This window comes from Danio aesculapii, chromosome 14 (genome assembly GCF_903798145.1).
Source record: "Danio aesculapii chromosome 14, fDanAes4.1, whole genome shotgun sequence".
NCBI classification, from domain to species: domain Eukaryota; kingdom Metazoa; phylum Chordata; class Actinopteri; order Cypriniformes; family Danionidae; genus Danio; species Danio aesculapii.
This window is the reverse complement of record NC_079448.1, coordinates 7,902,055-7,920,030: the sequence shown is the minus strand read 5'-3', so window position 1 is coordinate 7,920,030 and position 17,976 is coordinate 7,902,055. Positions and strand designations below refer to the sequence as shown.

General features: G+C 34.7%; 2 protein-coding genes across 2 annotated transcripts in view; one reads left to right on the top strand and one right to left on the bottom strand.

The window, feature by feature from the left end:
- The window catches only part of tbc1d2 (TBC1 domain family, member 2), a 39,902-nt gene extending 31,268 nt beyond the window's left edge, over positions 1-8,634 (bottom strand). Inside the window, exons 1-4 of the mRNA XM_056472963.1 lie at positions 8,472-8,634; positions 6,621-6,763; positions 6,132-6,381; positions 2,373-2,520 (exon numbers count right to left, since the gene is read on the bottom strand). Coding sequence (XP_056328938.1) covers positions 2,373-2,520; positions 6,132-6,381; positions 6,621-6,763 — 541 coding nt within the window. The 5' untranslated portion in view covers positions 8,472-8,634. The remainder of the gene's footprint in view (positions 1-2,372; positions 2,521-6,131; positions 6,382-6,620; positions 6,764-8,471) is intronic.
- A 939-nt stretch (positions 8,635-9,573) lies between these two features.
- Positions 9,574-17,976, top strand: part of elp1 (elongator acetyltransferase complex subunit 1) — a 39,669-nt gene continuing 31,266 nt past the window's right edge. The window contains exons 1-10 of the mRNA XM_056471787.1: positions 9,574-9,663; positions 13,070-13,249; positions 14,242-14,394; positions 14,507-14,588; positions 14,928-15,008; positions 16,414-16,499; positions 16,613-16,712; positions 16,931-17,021; positions 17,099-17,222; positions 17,312-17,405. Coding sequence (XP_056327762.1) covers positions 13,100-13,249; positions 14,242-14,394; positions 14,507-14,588; positions 14,928-15,008; positions 16,414-16,499; positions 16,613-16,712; positions 16,931-17,021; positions 17,099-17,222; positions 17,312-17,405 — 961 coding nt within the window. The 5' untranslated portion in view covers positions 9,574-9,663; positions 13,070-13,099. The remainder of the gene's footprint in view (positions 9,664-13,069; positions 13,250-14,241; positions 14,395-14,506; positions 14,589-14,927; positions 15,009-16,413; positions 16,500-16,612; positions 16,713-16,930; positions 17,022-17,098; positions 17,223-17,311; positions 17,406-17,976) is intronic.

The window sequence follows — 17,976 nt, the reverse complement described above, 5'->3', positions numbered from 1 at the left end:
CCATCTATTTCTCTGTGTTGCAACTAACTCTGGTTTGCTGCTCATGTAAATGTTGCACAGTACTTGTATTAAGAAACTGGCATTTGAACTGAATGACAAATGTACTGATCTGAACAGTACATCTGGGTGCCCAAACTCGGTCCTGGAGGGCCGGTGTCCTACAAAGCTTAGTTCCAACCCCGATCAGACACACCTGGGCTAGCTAATCAAGCTCTTACAAGGCTCTCTAGAACATCTGTGCAGGTGTGTTGAGACAAGTTGGATTTAAAATCTGCTGGACCGAGTTTGGACACCCCTGCTGTACATAGTTTGTGAACTTGTTTGTGAATTTATTGCTTATAATTTAAAGAGCCCATATTATACATGAAATAGGGTCATATTTAGGTTGTAAGGGTCTCCAACAACAGTCTAATATGCATGCAAGGTCATAAAACACTTTTATGGTCTTATAATCTGCATTTATTTTTACCTAATTATCCCAACGACTCCCATTTGAATCGTTCAGCGATTCATTTGTTTCCAACCCCCTCCTCAGCGCGAAGCTAATCTGCGCTGATTGGACCGATGACAGCCTGCTGCGATTGGTCGACAGTGACAGGCTTTAGCACGAGACAGAGTGAAATGCCCAGCTGGTAATCAACTATATAAAAGTAGTCACAGTGCACACACGCTTCATAGTGTAAGGCTTTTTTTACACACACACACAACCCTCCTCAGAAGAACTGGGGAGATCGACGCGAGTCTCCTAGCCTCTCCCTCTTCCTCTCTCTCTCTCTCTCTCACACACACACAACGCTCCTCAGAAGAACTAGGGAAAGCGACGCGAGTCTCTCTCTCTCTCTCTCTCACACACACACACACAACGCTCCTCAGAAAAACTAGGGAAAGCGACGCGAGTCTCTCTCTCTCTCTCTCTCTCTCTCTCTCTCTCTCTCTCTCTCTCTCTCTCTCTCTCTCTCTCACACACACACACACACACACACAACGCTCCTCAGAAGAACTAGGGAAAGCGACGCGAGTCTCCTGTCTCCTAGCCCCTAGGCGTCACAAACTCGACCTGTTCTTTTTCTCTCTCTCTACTAAAGAGTAACCGCGTGTACTGTACCAGGTTAACAAGTAACAAAACACAATAAATACATAATTTGCAAGTTAAACGAGGCAACAATTTTAATCGCACTTACTTACACTAGTGAATAAACCTCAACCACTGACTCTTTACAGTTCACAACTCATCTTTGGGTAGAGACTGTCAATATTATCCATCTGAGCACAGCGTGACTTCATTCGACCGGCGGCGTCTGTGTGTGTGTGTCTAGTGTTTTTTCTGTGTTAGTGGGCGGGGCCGCAGGTTTCAAATCTCCCTGGTTTGCGCGCGTAACTACTGGCGAGGCTTGTGTTTCGTGGCTGCGTCATCGCGAAACACCTAATGACTCGTTATCAAGACGACTCGTTTGAAGCTTTATGAGTCGACTCTTTTATAGATGAATCAATAGTTTTAAACACTGTACACTTACAGATTTAAGCCTTAGCTGGATATTTCACTTCACTTAGAGCTGTGTTACACACTACATGGAAGGGCATTTTCAAAAACCCATAATATGGGCTCTTTAAAATAAGGAAGATAAAGTTTTTTTTTTATATATTTAAATATTTAAAATATTATATAAAGTATTATATAAAGTATATATATATATATATATATATATATATAAATATATATATATATATATATATATATATATATACTTTTTAACATTTTATTTATTTTTATAACAGTTTATTTTTCAAAAAATGTTAGGGCCCCATACTTGGAGTTGCTTAGGACCCACAAATCACTAAGCCCGCCCCTGCCTACAGACCTTGATTTTGTATTTCAGGTTTGATTAATGTTGGAGTCAAACTCTCAGAACTGTGAACTCTCCAGGACCAAAAGTTGCACAGCCCTATGCCAAATCATAGGAAAAAAAAATGACTGTAAATACTTCCCGCACCAACACTGTATTGTTTCGCACTTTTGAATGTGCATTGTATTGAAAATTATTGAAAATAAGGTCACTTGACTTGATTATCTCCTCCAGCAATACAAACAGTCAGTTAAAACTATTTTCTGTTGCACAAATTCAAAGCATTCTTGAACAGTCCTCAAGATCTGATGGGGTTGGTTGATCTTTCGCTTTCTATTAACTTTATATCACATGGCCAAACTACTAACATTCCTTAGACACATGAAGTGCATTTACTTTCAGATCATAATTCAGATTTGGTGATTTCCATGATGTAGTAACTGCTATTATGGTTTCATGAGGGAATGTTTCATGTTTCATCTTTCATATTCTCTTCCTCAGAGTCTATAAATAAGCTGAAGGTCTTACCAGGACAGTTGTTTGCCTGTGGTGTGCTTTCTGCTGTCAGGTTGTCTGGTCTTGGCATGGACTGATGTTCAGCTTGCTGGTCCCTGAACTGCGCACGTTTCAACTGTAATTGCTGCAACCAATACATCTGAGCATCTCTGTTAGCTGCCTGAAAAAAAAAAAATAGATCATTTTTTGTTTGTTTTGAGGTGTCCAAAACATTGTCTCACTCTAGACCAGGGGTCACCAATCTCGGTCCTGGAGGGCCGGTGTCCCTGCAGGGTTTAGCTCCAACTTGCCTCAACACACCTTGCTGGGTGTTTCAAGTATACCTAGTAAGACCTTGATTAGCTCATTCAGGTGTGTTTGATTAGGGTTGGAGCTAAAATCTGCAGGACACCGGCCCTCCAGGAACAAGTTTGGTGACCCCTGCTCTAGACGCTTGACCTATACCACATCTATACCTTACACTAAATATATCCACTGATTCGTTCACACAAAAGATGAGACAACTGTAATTGCAATCATAAATTGAGTCCACAACACAATTATTATGACAATAACAACTCTTATGAGGGATAAAAACAATGACAGCCTGTTTGAATAGGGTATATGCCGAAGTATGCTAATAGGACTTTTAATTTGCCAGTAACCTGGGTTAAGCTTTTCCGGTGAACTGTTATGTCATTGCAAAATCAGCACATTTAAGGTCTGTTTTCTTTAAAAATCAGCGATCTCCACTCGCTGAGTGATATCCAATATAAAGTGGGTCTCAGATTGCACAAGAAGCACTGCATTAAATTACATTTTTCTCTGCCATGTCTTTATAATATGAGCATTTATTTTACCCCAGTATATTCAACAGAGCTTCTGCGCTAACCTGCCGATTCTGACAGGCGCATGCAAGTAAACGGTTTTGTCTCGTTTTACGCTTGAGCAACTAAATGAATGCCAAAAACTGATTGTATTTTAATTACAATACAACATTGATGCTGTAAAAGAAATCGTATAAAATGGAAATAACTCACAATAACAGGTCACCGGAAGTTTATCAGTATGGGAACAACACTAGCTTTGCATATACACTATTTATCCTACTCTAAAATGTTTGGCCATTAGATGTCAGTTTAGATGCTCTTGGAGGGGAGTTGTGACCTAATGGGAGGTTGCAGGTTTGATTCCCGGTCCCGGCAGGAATTAAAGGTGGAGGGAGCGACTGAACCACTCTCTCTATCTTCGATACCCAGCTTAGGTGCCCTTGAGCAGGCACCTAACCCCTTATTGCTCCCTGGGGACTGGAACTACTCTCGATATTTGCTTAAAGTGTGCGTTTGTGTGTGTATGCATGCACACATTCCTCTTTCAAAATGTTTGTGTGCACTCGGAGGGCCCAGACGACCAATTTCAATGGGTAAAAACTAGTGCTGGGCAAAGATTAACTGCCCAAATTAATTTTATTTCAATAATCAAAAAAAAAAGTTTGCTTTTATATATATATATGCATGTATGTATGTATGTATATATGTATGTGTGTGTGTGTGTGTGTGTATACATAAATATATGTTCATATTATACATTTATACAATTAAATAAACATTTTCTCAAATATATACATGCATGTGTGTATTTATTTATATATATATATATATATATATATATATATATATATATATATATATATATATCTATATATATATATATATATATATATATATATATATATATATATATATATATATATATATATATATAAAATAAATATACACAGTACACACACTTAAACTATGTCAAAACAAACTTCTATTTTGGATGTGACTAATTTTTGCCCAGCACTAGTAAAAACCATATTGGACAAGGCTTTCTTCACTTCACTTTAATATTGTTATTTTTAGTTATCATTTTTGTTGTAAACTGACCACGATTTTTTTAAGTGTTACAAAAAAGAGATGAAATGCTGAGAATTCCTTAAAAAGTCCCTTCAAGAAAGTGTCTGGCATTCAATATTAAGGGTTAATTAAGTTTATAAATATGAAAAATACTTAAGACCACAAATCAGAAAACATTTAATCAAAAAGTATAAACCCAGCAGCCTTTTTTCTTCTCTCTGACCTAATTTCAGCACGGTTGATAGGCTACTCAAGTATGTGGTGGATGTTACATGAAGTGCAGTCAGGTGATCAAAGTCCAACCCCAATGATAACAACAGGCTTTTTAAAGACACAACAGAAAGAAAAGTATCAATAAAAAAGAAGAAAAAAAAAACAGTACAGAATCGGCCATTATATTCCTTTCTCATCCATACCCTGAAGCTTGTTTTTGAAGGGTATTTCAACTTTGATCTTGTACTGCCATAAAATAAATCAGAAAGAGTGATGGTTTTACTTTTGTTTGCTTGCTTGATTCTTTCATTTTGGTGATGTTTTTTTGGACATTCCCAAGCCATCATACTTGAAAATGCTTTCTCAGAATATGCTTTTGTCAAGTTTATTACCATTTTATTACCAACGTGTCAATACGTTTTCTATGCATTTAATTATATATACACGGTGATTCAAAAAGAATACCACAACTTTTAAAATCTGTATTTTATTAATCAAAGAAACATGATAGATCCTTGGAAAATTAATCGATGTGCAGACTATTTAAAGTTTTTTTTCCAGTAGAAAACAAGCTCATAGATGTTCAATATGACCCCCTGTAGACCCCCGAGTGACACCAACCTGAAAGTTGTGGTATTCTTTTTGAATCACCCTGTATATTATACTTATTAAGGAACTGGTAATGTTGTTTTATATTTTCTTTTTTAGTTACCTAATAATTTTTTTCCAAAATGTTTATTATTATTTTGTAAAAAAAAATAATAATAAATTAAAGCCATAACTAAGTAAATATTACTATTACTGACAATTTTCATTGTTAGAGTAATATTTATTAATATATTAATTCTTTTAAATTATATTTTATTTTTTATATTTTCAGTTTCAGTTTGAATGTTAAAAAATCAGTTTATTATTTTTTTTATTAAAAATACCAATTAACACTTTTTATACCAATAACTTTTAATACTTTTAATTATCTTTTTGTTTTATTTAGCAATAAGTTATATAATTTAACTTAAGATTTAGATTTTTGTACTTTTTTCAGGTATATTTCAATTACAAAACATATATTTTTACAAAATCAGACACTAACAACACTTAAATATACTTCATTTTCTTCATATACAGTGCTCAGCATATATAAGTACACCCCTCTTTTAAATGTATATAATAGGATGCTGTACAATTTTACATTTGTGCATATGCATTAATTTAATTAGTACTGAAGCCAAATCTGGAGCTAATCAAGAACAAAAAAAACAGTCCAAAAATTAGTGCAGCCAAATTTGTGTTAGGGAAAAATACGAAATAAAAAAAATTAAAAAGATGAAAAACCAATAAAAACAAAAATATGTATAAAATTTTGTTTGAATTTTATAGTTAGTATTTTTATTTCTATTTCTAAAGATGTTCGGTGACACAAATATTATTTTAGTATATATCTTTTTAATTAATCTGTTTTGTTCAAATGCACCAAAATATATCACCTATATTCACTGAGGAATGGATAAAAATATTTATTTTCGAAATGGAGTGTACTCAATTATGCTGTAACATGTCATTAATATTTTCCCCTTGCAGTTTGCAAGTTCTCCACATAGATTTTGTCTCAGTTACCATCCCATCGATTGCTTGAAAATGTACAACTTATGTTAGTTTGTTAATCTCATGCCAGCATTACCTTGAGAATGACGGTGCGTTCTGGGGTCTGTATATGAAAGGTTCCCTCCTCTCCACGCAGCGGGTAACTGAATGTGGCCCGAGTCAGATCCACCTTACCCAGAGAATTAATATCGTGTGCCATGCGGTAGTAAAACAGCTGACAGCTCTTCTCCTCATAGGCAAACCAACGGGACTTCCAGGTTTTGAGAGGTCCGCCCTGCTTGTTGAGGTATCCACAGAGTTTAGTGCTGCTTGGAGCGGGGGTCCCTCTGAGGATTGAGGTAAAGTTGGTATTATAGTCACACATTTGTTCAGTGACAACTTGTTTACCATGGTATTTTGAATATTCAGTCTGAATAGCATGTAAGAATGACTTCAAAACAACATTAGCACTAATTGACTGTGAACAATGTAGTACTTTGCTAATACGATTTTCCCTAAGAACACTGCTCTGAAATGATATTATTATCTAGAAAGTCTCAATGTGTGAATATAAAGCCAACTTTACCCCAATCCCCTGAATGGGCCCTCAGGCTGAGCTTCATGAATCTGGGGGTCCTGTTTGTCCCGAGCCCCATCTGCCTCTTCATCTGGAGGATATACATTCAGTTCCGGAGGAGGGGGTGTGCTTGAGCTTCCATTGCTCTCCATCTGGTTATGTCAAGCAAGATAAATGTTCAAGTAATCAAATCATGTCCATTAGCAAGCAAAGCACAGTCACACTAATGTGTGTGTATATATATATATATATATATATATATATATTGGGCGATGCAGTGGCGCAGTAGGTAGTACTGTCACCTCACAGCAAGAATGTCGCTGGTTCGAGCCTCGGCTGGGTCAGTTGGCGTCAGTTTGCGTGTTCTCCCTGTGTTTGCATGGGTTTCTTCTGGGTGCTCCGGTTTCCCCCACAGTCCAAAGACTTGCAGTACAGGTGAATTGGGAAGGCTAAATTGTCCGTAGTGTATGTGTGTGAATGAGTGTGTATGGATGTTTCCCAGAGATGGGTTGCAGCTGGAAGGGCATCCGCTGCGTAAAACATGTGCTGGATAAGTTGGCGGTTCATTCCGCTGTGGCGACCCCGGATAAATAAAGGGACTAAGCCGAAAAGAAAATGAATGAATGAATGTATATGTATATGTGTATATATATATATATATATATATATATATATATATATATATATATATATATATATATATATATATATATATATGCATATACATACAGTTGAAGTCAGAATTATTAGCCCCCCTGTTTATTTTTTTCCTCAATTTTTGTTTACCAGAGAGAAGATTTTTTTTTTCAACACAATTATAAACATCATAGTTTTAATAACTCATTTCTAATAACTGATTTATTTTATCTTCGCCATGATGACAGTAAATACTATTTGACTAGATATTTTTTCAAGACACTTCTATACAGTTTAAAGTGACATTTAAAGGCTTAACTAGGTTAATTAGGTTAACTAGGCAGGTTAGGGTAATTAGTCCAGGTATTGTATAATGCTGGTTTGTTCTGTAGACATTCGAAAAAAAATTGCTTAACGGGGCTAATAATTTTGACCTTAAAATGGTTCATAAAAAATTTAAAACTGCTTTTATTCTAGCAGAAATAAAACAAATAGGACTTTCTATTTTTTTGTATATAATAGTTTTTAACAAAATTTATTTTCTATATATTTTTTATTTATATTAATGAAGTAACTAGAAATATTGTTTTATATATATATATATATATATATATATATATATATATATATATATATATATATATATATTCATTATTAGAGTAATATTTATTAATATTTATTATTTATTAACATATTAAATTTGAATTCGATTTTATTTTTATAGATTTTAGTTTTAGTTTCAATGTTATGTCTATATTAACAACATTTATTATTACCATTTATTTTTTAACAATAACAATTAACATGTTTATAATTTTTTAGATTATTATCTTTCTATTTTACTTAGCAATGCTGTTAATCGTATAATAATAAACTTGTAAAAACACTAGCCTTCACAATATCACATTAAGTTACCTTGCTATTAGTAACTAGCAAATGAACTGCATGGCATTTATCATTATTTTAATGTACATCAATGTATATATAATGTATGCTAATGGTAAAATATAAATAATGTATGCTAATGTTAAAATATAAATATAATGTATGCTAATGTTATTAATAAAACTATAAATACTGCTGGTAAACTGTTTATATTGCAAGTCGTTAGTCGTCAACACCTAATATTAAAGAAGTTACGCGCGATTTCGCCCTGTCAGTTGTCATAAACTGCAAGAAAACACACTGTTTACACGTTACACGTAGTTCGTGATAATGACATACCTTCTGTCTTTAAAAAGCTCAAAAGTTCTTCACTCCATGTGTTTGTCCGGAGAGTCTCATGGCACTACAGATAAACAACACATACAGACAACGCTTCGGCACTTCCTTCATGAATGACTCATATTTCTGACTGAGTCCCAGCTTGAAGGAAATCAGGAAACACCGCACACACATCAGGAATATGTAACTTAGGTTTCCATATTGCGTAGGACTGCGTCTTTAGAGAGGCGTGTCGTGAATGCCTGTCATTTCGTTGCAAAATAATAACGTTAGTCGCATATTTTGATTTATGAATTTCAGAAAAGCTTGTTTTAAAAGCCAGGTTTGTTTTTAAGTCACACAGTTTAGCTAACTGTTGCGCGAATTGATTGAGGGAATACTTTTAATAATTTCGTGTATTCTGTACATAAAATACAATTGTAATTTCATTTTCAGTGTCACACGAATGAAAGATTCGTTTTAGTGAATCAATTCAACCGATTCACAAAACTGGCGAAAATGTGTGATCGTTTTTGGTGTTGTTGTTTGTTTTGTTGTTGTTTTTAATAAATAACAACACCAACAACTCTGCGATTATATCAGGACATCCAAGTAAATACAATATAATAAAATAAAAATACATTTTCAAGTTTTCAACAGTACGCCAACGCCTAACAAACAAAACAATTTAGCAACAATATATACACCCAAACTCTCAATATATTTAGGACAGTATATTAGATACTGTCTATAGACATCATGATCACATTTAATTAACTATAAGCGAAAATCGTTGGTTCATGTGACCCGACCTGCGATGAACGAACTAACCAAATCACTGAAACGATTGAAAAGATGCATTGACTCGGGTTAGAGCAGCTGATGTACAAAGAATCAAGCGATGTCATTGGAAGATAATTTTGGATTATGTTCACGCATGACAATTGCATTTAATTAAGACACACACGTTTAATTCGCTAATTTGTTTCAATAAACTGAACGCTGTGTATTAGACATTTTAATACAAGTTCAATATTTTAAATCACAACCATCCACGAGCATAGAGGGCGCGTTTGTTCAAGTAACCACACGGCTCCGCTTTTTCTACGATGTCAGAGTTCATACCGCACTGACAACAACGTGTGTGTGTGTTGTGAATGTACGCACAGCAAATGATCGATTTACTCTTAAAAGAAGCTATAAAATAAACAAGGTAAGTGTCACTGGTCGTCATTTGCTTGTACATATTAGACATAGAATGTATTAATTTTGTCCTTCGCTAACAACAAATTGAAATAAGGTTTTCCTCTCAGATTGTAGTTTATTGAAAACATTTGTTTACATTATAAAGCAAATATATTCTGTTAAAAAGGGTTGCAATTCAATGGGGTGTGATACTATCTAAGTATAAGTCTGCCAAAAATTACATAACCAAATATTTCAGGTGTCGTGAAAACATGTTTTGGAGATTAACTATATTTTCCCCACATTAATGTCCAACATATTCAGGAATCCTTCATATTGAGGTTAAGTTGGTTTTATATTCACACATTCGTTCATTTTAAAGGTCCCTATATTGTTTACTACGCTAATTTGAATATTCACTCTGAATTAGCATAGTAAGAATGACATAAAAACAACATTAGCTCTATTTAATTGACTGAACAATGTTATACTTTGATAGACAATGGCTCATAATAGGATTTCCCTATTTAGAATTTGCAAAGAATACTTTTCTAAAATTATTTTATTGAGGAGAAAGTCTGAATGTGCGACTATAAATCCAACTTTATCTCAATATCCTTTGTTGCTTTTTCAAATTGAGGTAAAGTTGGTTTTATATTCGGACATTAAATTATTTTTGAACAGTAACAACTTGTAACACGTCCCCATATTGTTTACCACTCTATTTTGGATATTCAGTCTGAAATCGCATTTAAATATGACTTCAAAACAACATTAGCTCAATTTAATTGACTGAACAATGTTGTACTTATACATTAACTTGTATATTAATTTGATTTACCTGTATTTAGAATTTCAAAGAATACATTTATATCTCAAAGTCTAAATGTCTGAATATATAAAACCAACTTTACCCTAATCTGTTTCAGAAGCAATCCAATATTAGGCCTGTCATGATATCTATTTTTTGTTGTGTGAAATATTGCACCAAAATATATTGTGATAAACAATATTATTGTCATTTTGAGACCATTTCTTTGCCACTCATTATATAACGCCAGAATAACAATATAATGTCACAATGGAAGTACACTCTTCCAAAGAACACATCATATTTTATTGTCAAGGATATTTAATTAAAGTCATCTTAATTTATTAATGGGGCATTAGAATCAGAATGTGAAAATGTATATCCTAAATAAATAATAATAATAAATGTTAACAGAAAAGTACAAGGTAAAAAAAGTAACAGAGGCTGCGATATCTGCTTCCAGATGTGTTTTCAAATGTCAGACACTCACATGAAAATATACTAGGGCTGGGCGATTTGGCCTAAAATCAAAATCTTAATTAATTGAACATTTCTTTTAACTCGATTACGATTAATGAACGATTATTTTATTCAGTTAGTTGGGTTTTTTTTTTGCCCCCATAGTTCACTGATAAGTTTTGTACAGTAAATATGTTACATATTACAAGTGAAAGATTTCTGAATGAAGGGTGCATTACTTGATTTTAAAATTATTAAAGGAAACACACTATCTACTATCTATGATTATTTATGGAACATCAACGCTGAACAACTGAAATTAAAACACACATTTGAAACCAAAAGTCACTTTATTCTCGTAAAAAAGGTGAAAATGAATAACTTGCACTTTTGGAAACAAAATTTAAACATTTTCAGTGTTTTTCATTTTAAAAGTAGAAAATAAGCAGTATCTCCTCTACATAAAATAACTCTTGTATATCCTTTAAATAATATTTTAAACATTGCATTTTTGCATCTTCTGTAAAGAAATATTTTCATGTAAATAATATTTTTTTTGTAATGGAAAATATGCCATCTCAAGGCATCTCTGGCGCAGCTTCCAGTCATCGTCAATGCAGTGCAAACATGCGACGTGTAGTTAAATTTTTTTGAAGGGTTTCGCCAGACCATTTGACGCAGAAGTTTAAATCAGCCTTAACAGAGCGGAGTCACATGACTCCACACGCAGTAGGGAAAGTAATTGAAAAAAAAAATGTATTAATTATAGGTTCTTATTGTCGATTTCGATTACTTTTCGATTAATCGCCCAGCCATAAAATATGGAAGCCCGTTCTCGCAACTGAATAAAAAAAGTTAATTCGAAAAAATATATAATAATTAAAAAAAAATTTAAGTCAGAATTCTGAGATATTAAGTCAGAATTGCAAGTTATTAAGTCAGAATTGCAAGTTATTAAGTCAGAATTCTGAGTTATAAAGTCAGAATTGCGAGTTAAGTCAGAATTGCGAGTTATAAAGTCAGAATTGCGAGTTATAAAGTCAGAATTGCGAGTTATAAAGGAGTTTCCTGTTATGGCGATTGGCCATAAATAAAGTGTTAAAGACTCTTTCTTTAGGTTCTCTGCTTGTGATGTGGTATGGATTTGCAGCCCAGTTTACCAATAAAGGCCAGGAATACACAGTATTTGGTTGACACTTTTACTGAACTGAAATATAAACGAATACAACCCTTTTAGTTTTAGCCCTTTATAATGTCTATGTACGATATGTCTGCAGCTCAAGTACACCACACGAGGGCACTCTTGCAATATGAAACAAATAACAGCTGCGACAAAATGTAAATCATATAATTTTTACACATATAATAGATAAATAATATAGAAATCCTAATTTTAGACTTTTGGAGGAATCACACAACCTATAGCTAAATTCAGGCGCTCTGTTTAATGCTTTATAATAAATAATTTAGACCAAATGGTAATAATTAAAAAAGATCAAATCCATTCGAATAAATAGACAGCCTAGTTCAAGTAAATATTTCCTTTTTGAAAGCGTGATAAACAATAAAAAGTTAGATATTGGCTTTATGTTGTGATTATGAGCTAATGTGCATGCGTCTTTAAAACTCCATTTATGGCCGGTCGGCATAACAGGAAACTCATTTGTAACTCAGAATTGCGACTTTATAACTCAGAATTCTAACTTAATAACTCAGAATTGCGACTTTATAACTCAGAATTCTGACTTAAATTTTTTTTTAATTATTATATATATTTTTTCCAATACATTTTTTTTTAAATTATAAACTTTTTTTTTTTTTATAAAATTTTTTTATCATTCAGTGGCGGGAACAGGCTTTTATACTAAAATATAATAACTTATACTAAATACTATTGGGTTTTTTTAACCAAACTTGACACAACAGAGATGAAGATGTTGCATAATCAGCTAAAATGTTGCTAGAATTGGTTTTTATGTAAGGGCGATATATATTGCATCAAAAATGATTAAGGTCATGTCCATGTGTTGTGCGATAAGTCGATATATTGATTATTGTGACAGGCTTATCCAATATGAATTTGTTTACATGATTTCTTCACCAAGTCTTATTGTGTTGGTTGTAAGCATCCAGTAAGTCTTACAAAAATGTTGATTGGTTTCAGATCTCATCTTGAAGAAAACATAAACCCACAATGAGAAACCTCAGTCTGCTGAACCGCTCCAGGAGTGTGGATCTTCCCATCCCAGGATCCCCTCAGTGTTTCTCCATCAGGAGTGAGGCTGGAACAGTGCTAGTGGCCTCCGAGTTTGCCATCACAGAGTACAACCCTCAAACCGGAGAGGTATTTTGGAATATATATATATATATATATATATATATATATATATATATATGGCAATATCACACAAGTAGGAGTGCGATATGGCTGAATATCAGCACTGGTGGGAGGCGTACGTTGGCTCGAGGCCACAGGCAGAGTGCCTTAGTGTCCCATTAGTGACGATATACAGCCATATCACACTGCTACGAGTGTGATTACTGTGTTTAGACAACAGTTCGACAGCATAATCGTGTATATAAAAAACACCCCATAAAACACGGAGAGTCTCAAAAGTCCTTTTGTAGGAGAGGAACTACTTTCTTCCGCCATTCATACACATCTACAGCTAACATCAGAACAGCAGAAACTAATTCACCAACACCACTTTAGAGCTAGTATTTGAATGATTCTGTTGCGTAATGTCTAAAGTGATGAAAAAACAGGTGATTTTGTTCACATTTCAAGATTATAAGACTGAACGGCATGAAATGCCATCAGTTTATAGAGATTTCCCAGTATTTCTCTCTTGTAATAGGGAGAACACAATAATTAACCCAGAAAAAGCCAAAGCAAACACTACCAGATTACTATGGTATAAATACAGCACTACCAAATAAAAAAAGAGAGCGATCGACTTAGAAAGTCACTAACCTGTTCTATAAGGATTTGTTCACCTGTAGTTTGAAACTTACTCTGAAAAAATGCTGTTTTTTCCCCTAAGGGATTATTATGCAGTCTCTGTTGCCATCTTGTGGCGGAATGTCAACTCTCTTCGCTCCGCTCAGTATGACAGGCTGATGGCCGCCAACGTGCTGAATCTCCAAAATTATAAATATTTTAAAATAGGCCCTGTCCTCATAAATAAACTGCATAGTTGCAATCTAAACTACATTCTTGACATTATACACATTCAACAAATGTACACATATACACATAGTTTCACTGCTGATGAATGATTGACGTAGGCTGTATTGTTTTCAGTATTTATCTTGCTGTATAATGTACTTTTGTAGGTTCTTAATGAGGTTTCGATGACGGCAGATGGCTATCTCCTGGAGGATGGTAGTGGCGTTGTGCTGGCGATACAAGATCTGCCAGATCAGGAGTCGGTGTGTTTGGCCACTGCCAGCGGTGATGTCATTCTCTACAACCTCAACACCAGCCAGGTCATCATTTGATCTAAATGCTTTTAATTTAGAAACTCTTTAATAAAACTTTTGTACTCGTTTTATGCTTTCTAGAAAATAATATTAACTTTTTCATCTTTAATTTTAACAGTTGGAGTGTGTTGGCAGTGTTGACAGCGGTCTGACTGGCATGACCTGGAGCCCAGACCAAGAGTTGGTCACTCTAACCACTGGTCTGTATTACTAGCAGCCATTTTTAGTGTCAGTGAAGTGAATTTATACACTCACCGGCAACTTTATTAGATACACCTGTCCAACTGCTCGTTAATGCAAATTTCTAATCAGCCAATTACATGGCAGCAACTCAATGAGAAGAAAGGTGATTTACAGTAAGTGACTTTGAATGTGGCGTAGTTGTTGGTGCAACGAAACTATGCCACGAAGGATTAAGGCAGTTCTGAAGGCAAAAGGGGTCCAACCCGGTACTAGTAAGGTGTACCTATTAAAGTGGGCGGTGAGTGTTTGTATTTAGAGTAATAAAGTGTATTTTTATGTTTTATGTGGTATGTCAGGCCAGGAGAGCATTATCATGATGACCAAGGACTTTGAGCCGATAACTGAAGTTGCAATCAATCAGGATGACTTTGGTGAAGGTATTACTTATAAACGTACTCGCTGTAACATTGCGTCCTAACAACATGTGATGTGATACAACAAGCAATTTGGCTGTCTGCATAAAAAGCGACTTAACACGACAGAAACATTTAAATACCAGCCATTGCACTCACTACGAAATGGTAAAGGCTACTGAGTGGCAGATGTTGTTGGTTTGCACTGAGCAACAGTTCTGTTTTTGTTTTGTTTTTTCAAAGCGTTTCTTGCTTATTTTATTTTCGAGATTTGAGGAGAAAAATCTGCTGCTGCTTTCAGTAGTATGGCAATAAATGTCACATAAAATGCTGTTCAAACTCGCACTGGGAGCATTTAACACTAAATAAAGCACATAATCAGTACCTGAGGTGATCGTTGTAGTCGTCGTAGTAGTCCGTAGTTGTAGCAGTGTTTCCTCTAGGATTTTTTCCAGCTGTGGCAGCAGACTCTGTTGGGCCTTTTACACAGATCTACCAACTACCTGTGGCATTATATCATTGAAAAATGTCGTGAGCGCAGTATTACAAGTCGAGATCACATTCATGTAATACGAGCATGTGAATCGCCGATTTCCTCTGCTCGTGTACAAAATTTCTTGCGCGCCCTCAAATATACACTGCTCAAGTGCAGATTTTCTTGTGAAGTGCAAGTGATTAGTGTGTTTATGAAACGAGTATGCCTCCAACATTTATTAGATTTGCTAGGAATATTTGTGAATGTCTCCAATAGACCTACAGAGCGGCATTAATGCGCCTTAAAGTAAAGTGAAACAGCTATAAACTCCAGCAAGATAAAGTCATTGTATGCAGAGCCATAGATCTTTATCTATAAATATGGAAACTGTGTTCATCTTAACTTAAAGCTACGTCATGTTTGCTGGCCTCACGCATCATGCACCTGTCAGTAAGTCAGTCAGCAAAGGGTTTAAAGGGTTAAACAAATAACGCACAGCACTACTTCGATTACAGAAAAGATTGCGCTGTTATAATTCACTTACCTTTTAATACGTTTTGTTGCGATTATAACCCGCTATTTAAAAAAAAAGCGACTGAATGTTTTGAATGAGAAGCTGTAATGTAGCCGTGATGGGATGAATTTTTAGTGTGGCGCCCGACCATGGAAGAATGAATTTAGCGAACACCATGAGTAGTAATAGTAGTAGTAGTAGTCGTTGTATATGTTGTTGTTCTACTGCGACATGGCAGACATAGAAAGCATTTCTAAAAATATAAATTTTGCACATCGCTTTCGCAGATGGTTAGGGCAAAAACTCCTTTTACAATGGAAAAGATACTTTTTATCATGTGTCGTGGCGCTGCGTTGCATGTAGTTAGGACGCTGTGTAAATGCTTCACTGCATTTGAGCAAATACAGTGTCTGATTGGTGATTTTGTTTGTGTGCATCAGATAAGTTCATCACAGTCGGTTGGGGAAAGAAGGAGACTCAGTTTCATGGTTCTGAGGGCAAGCAGGCCGCCCAGCGGAAAGCAGCAGTACGTTTTTATTCTGTTTAGTCCTCAACCTTTACTAAATCAGCCCACTGCAGCCGGCAGAAATTACATTTCCAGCTTTGATTTTCTCACCTATTTGTTATCTACTTTCACAGGTGGTACAACCTGCCTTGCCTTGGGATGACAGGAAGCCAAGGATTACTTGGCGAGGCGATGGGCAGTTGTTTTCTGTCAGTGCTGTTTGTTCTCAGACTGGTGAGAATCTCTCTTTTTTGCTGTTGATTTTTTAAATATTTTTTTATTAGGGAGCAGGCCTGTAGATGTTTTAATCAAATGGAATTTTATTGTGTCATGTGTGAATTTATATTGTATTTATTTACAGAGGTATTTCTTGTAAGACGCAGCAGGCAGTGTATATTTATAAATGAACGTCCTGAACGTTTCTTGTGGTGCGTAATTGTTTTTTGTTTCAGGTGCTCGAAAGGTTCGAATTTGGAATCGAGAATGTGTCCTGCAGGCCACCAGCGAGGTTGTTAATGGTCTGGAACAGCCTCTCTGCTGGAAGTGAGAAATTCTGAATGTCTTCTATACCAAGTTTATCTGACAGATCGGATTATTATACAAGTGTGTTTTCATTGTAGGCCCACAGGCAGCCTGATTGCGTCCACACAGCGGCACCCAAACAAACACAGCGTTGTGTTTATGGAGAAGAACGGACTGTTGCATGGAGATTTTACTCTGCCTTTTGAAAAAGATCAGGTTAAGGTAGGCCTCAACCCATCAAGACTTGATTTTTCTTTCTTTTACGAATAATAAGGAGTGGATCACTGAAGATTTGTGTGTGGTTTTTTTAGGTGAAGGAGCTGCTGTGGAATAGTGACTCTACTGTTCTGGCTGTTTGGGCTGAAGACTTAAAGCACAAAGAGAATGACCATCCCAATACATACAGTAAGCAAATCAGCAATGGAGCATGTAATAGTAGTATTAATATTAGTATTGTTGTATTAGTGCTGGGCAAAGATTAATCCGGATTAATTGCATCCAAAATAAAAGTATATGTGTGTGTCTGTTTGTATATATTTTTATTATGTATATGTGATACACACACATACAATGAAACAAAACTATACAAAAAAATTTGTTATTTTTTTCATCATAAATTACACAAATTTGTTACATGATTTTTTTTAAATATCTGTATAATTTTAATCAAATGGTATTTTATTGTGTCGTGTGAATTTATATTGTATTTATTTATGGGGGTATATCATGTAAGACGCAGCAGGCAGTGTATATTCAGTGTATATAATGTCCTGAACTATTCTCATGGTGCGTAATTGTTTTTTGTTTCATATTTATATATATATAAATATGAACATTTTCTTCAGTACATGTATGCATGTGTGTGTATATATAATAAATATGCACAGTACACACACATATATTGTCAACTTTTATTTTGGAAATTTTATTATAATTTTTGCCTATCACTATTTTTAAAGTGAGATATTACAGTATT